This window comes from Pinus tabuliformis, chromosome 1_1 (genome assembly GCF_031772625.1).
Source record: "Pinus tabuliformis cultivar Carrire ecotype Pingquan chromosome 1_1, CPIR1, whole genome shotgun sequence".
In the NCBI taxonomy this organism is placed as follows: domain Eukaryota; kingdom Viridiplantae; phylum Streptophyta; class Pinopsida; order Pinales; family Pinaceae; genus Pinus; species Pinus tabuliformis.
Genome location: NC_142297.1, coordinates 983960387 through 983963829, shown reverse-complemented (window position 1 = coordinate 983963829; position 3443 = coordinate 983960387). Strand labels below are relative to the sequence as shown.

Here is a 3443-nt window from a genome sequence, read left to right as displayed (position 1 = left end):
GATTCAAATTTATGATATAAAACATTTTTAGGATCTCTAAATATAACTAATATTACCAAAATTACAACTGCAACATCAAATTTATGTTGCTAATCCCAACAAAACAATCAGAAATGGACAATTTAATTAATATATATATATAAACAGGAGAAGAAAATTTAGAAGAAAGCTAAGAAGACATTTAGAAGAAAAATGCAATTGACGTCAATCACTCTACGCCAAATATCATGAGTACGTCAAATTTGTCTTCATTGTACATTCAATTCGATTCATTATATCGTATTTGCGCACAAGTGCTAAATTTATACTCGCGCTAAAAACGTTATTACCTCAACTACTTTTACGCTTAAAATAAGCGATATTCAAGCTGGTCTATATATTAATATGGTAAAATTACGTTTACATCCACATAACTCAATTCACTTCAATCTGTACGGAGGAACTCTAATCTCCTCACTTATTCCTGTCGAAAATTCAACTCACATGGCTCCGGCATAAAAAGGAATTATCAGCATATTTTCATAAACAATGGAGGCTTCAATTAGTTGACCGATGAATGAACAGCACTGAACAACATATTTTAGGATGCAGGTGTACTTTATTTTAAAGTAATGGAATATGGAACGGCGATGGGGTAGGCAGAAGGGAATAAGGAGTCGATATTGAACGGCTAAAAAAGGAGTCCATCGACAAGATGGGCAACTCTAATTGCGCTGGCTTGCAGGTTTTAGGGGTCTTCAATACCATTGTTTCTTCAGAAAATATTATCGGTTCCAGACACTCAAACAGACGAGCCTCTTTGTTTGTTTTGCCTGGATCAGAAGAACACATCCCTTCCTGATTTTCATTATAATGTATCGAAGAAACTTGACCCCTTGTCACGGAATCGGATAACTGGCAGCTGTCATTAAGGGTGACTGAATGAGACCCCTCTTTGTATTGATCCCCAGAAACAGCTGATTCTTCCTTCCGAAAGTAATCCAGGTTCGCCCGTTGTTCCATCGACTTCTGAGAGGCAGCCTTTCGGTATATGCGGCATAAAACAATATCTGTCTTCTTCTGCTGAACAAGCCAATTAAATTCCCTCAACATAACTTCATAGAATATAAATCTTATAAACCCTAAAAAATGTATTACCTCCGTCTTATAACTTCATAGAATATAATTCTTATAAAACCCTAAAAATTTTATTATGCCCTTTTTTTTAACAGGAAATAGATCCACTCTAAGGGATCATGTCGGCTTAGTAGCAAAGTTAGGGTCGGATGACTTTCAGTTAGCAAGATATTTAGCTACTGGAGCTGGACTAATTGATACGAGTTCTTATTAACAATGTATTTTACTTTTGGAAATTGGACCCATTAACCTAATTCCGATAACTAAACCTCAACAAATCATAAAAAACACCTTTATAAATATTTAAAATTTTTATAAAATCATGAAACCCAAAATTCATGGAACCCACTACAAAGGCTTATATTACAGTATTTACTTCAATGAATTTTAGCTGGAATATATAAAAATTTCGAAATTAGAATTAAATATCAAAAGGGTACTTGATAAAAAATTAGAAGCCGAATTTCTTACAAATACCCAACCGAATGGCAGTTAATGGATCTGAGGAGCCCTTAATCTCCGGCCTTTCTTAAAGAAAATATTACAGACACGAAAGGGTAACAGTGTGAAACGAAAGCTTATCACCTGGCCCGGGGAGGATCTGAAATCTGGCATCCTGTACTCGTTCATGATCCAGTCTGTCTTCTGACCGCAGGGGGCTTTTCCTCTATAAAACACGAGAATTTTCTTCAGACCGATGCACTGAAGCAGATCGTTGCGAACTGGTCTGTCTGAACCTGTAGCCTTCCAGTAACCCGAAACTGTCAATCTGTTAGGCCGACGGCATGAATTCTTGTGATCTCTTGGAACGAAAAAGAACCATTGTCTCTCCCAAGCATCGTGAGCCAAACCTGCAAGAATAAGATCAATATCCTTCAATACTGGGTGAAAATGAATATTCAAAGCAATAGCAGGGAAGAAGCAGAAATAGTTTAAGCGTACCTGGTAACTCCGAGGGGTCATATTGATACAAGTCCAAGGTAGGTATGATTATATCGAGGTTCACTTGGTGGCACCCTTGAACCTTTTTTTTCAAATAGAAGCGCAATAGCTCCTCTTCTGTGGGATGGAATCTGAAGCCTGGAAGATTCATTAACTCTCCCTGCATCTTCTCATCGTTGTATGTTTCTTGCTGCATGATTATCTTACATATCTTGATGAAACACTTATATGAATTACCACTCCATGTTCTCTCTCTCTATATATATTTTGAGGTATGAATGCGGCAGTATATAAGTCAGAATTTTTTTTCAAAATAATCGACGACGAAGATTTATGGAAACGTGAGGCGGAGGAATAGAGACGACTCTACCCATACGGGGACGCACCGAATACGACGAGGAGCTTTTCTGGTTCAAAGTCGTTCTTTATGCTCTTCCGCGTAGCCAGAGTACCACAAAAGGCAAACTCTCGATTTCTTGTCCCATCCAGGAAACTTCGATAAAGTTGCGCAACATATTTTGGTCCGATGAAACTCTTGTTTTGCAGAAACGGAAAACTCTTGTTTTGTTGGGATATCCGGGAAAATTTCGATGTAGTTGCGTGACATATTTTGTCCTTGATTTTTCTTCATAATTCAGCAAATACAGCCACATACGGTTGACCTCCATCAAATTTTCTACAAGTCTGTGGTCAAAATCCTAAAGATATTGAACTATATTGTTTCTACACTATCTGCATAAAATAATTAAGAAAACAATACTGACCAAGTTACAGATGGAACTCTTAGTTTAGTTATCACATTTATTCAATATATATTCAATGAAAGAGATATTTCAATGTCTCCTTATTCATAATCAATTTATGACAATTTGCGTTTTTAGTGCACACCACAACTATAATGTATCGCTCCTTCTAAGTTGTTAGTCACACCAACGTTATTGGTGATATTTTCTATACATTTCTAACCAACCATGATTAATAAAATGCATTATCACTATCTACATATTGGGAGTAATGCTTCCATGTCATGTGTAGTTGTTATTGTGAGTTTCCAGTCATTATTCTGGAAGTTGTTGATTCCCAAGTAAGGAGTTGGAGTCATTATCTAGAGGTACATCAATGTGTATTTTCCTGTATATGTAATTGTTGAAATGAATAATAACATAAAGTGTGAAATTTGTGATGTGCAAAATCTCTTTCTTAGCTATCTTTATTTTTATGATATGGTATCGGAGTAAATTCTGGGCTGACTCCCTCAAGGGAGAGCGAGGAAAATGTGAGAGAAGCCTTGAGTTTATTTCTATGTAAATAAATAGGGTAAGAGAGTGTTTGATTTTAGCGTTTCTGTGTGTAAAATTATTTGTGTGTTTATATCTAGAGTCCAA

General features: G+C 36.2%; 1 protein-coding gene across 2 annotated transcripts; it reads right to left on the bottom strand.

Annotated features, from left to right (window-relative positions):
- Positions 1-356: 356 nt before the first annotated feature.
- LOC149217813 (NAC domain-containing protein 6-like) lies at positions 357-2358 on the bottom strand. 2 transcript variants are annotated; one of them, XM_089391425.1, is made up of 3 exons: positions 2059-2358; positions 1702-1967; positions 357-1059 (listed from the first exon to the last, which is right to left on the bottom strand). In XM_089391425.1, exons 1-3 carry the CDS (start codon positions 2252-2254, stop codon positions 604-606), a joined length of 918 nt encoding a protein of 305 aa, XP_089247551.1. In that variant the 5' UTR covers positions 2255-2358; the 3' UTR covers positions 357-603. The 2 variants fall into 2 exon arrangements, with proteins under 2 accessions (XP_089247551.1, XP_089247550.1); XM_089391424.1 differs by having other exon boundaries at positions 358-1062; positions 2059-2356.
- Between the last annotated feature and the right edge of the window lie 1085 nt (positions 2359-3443).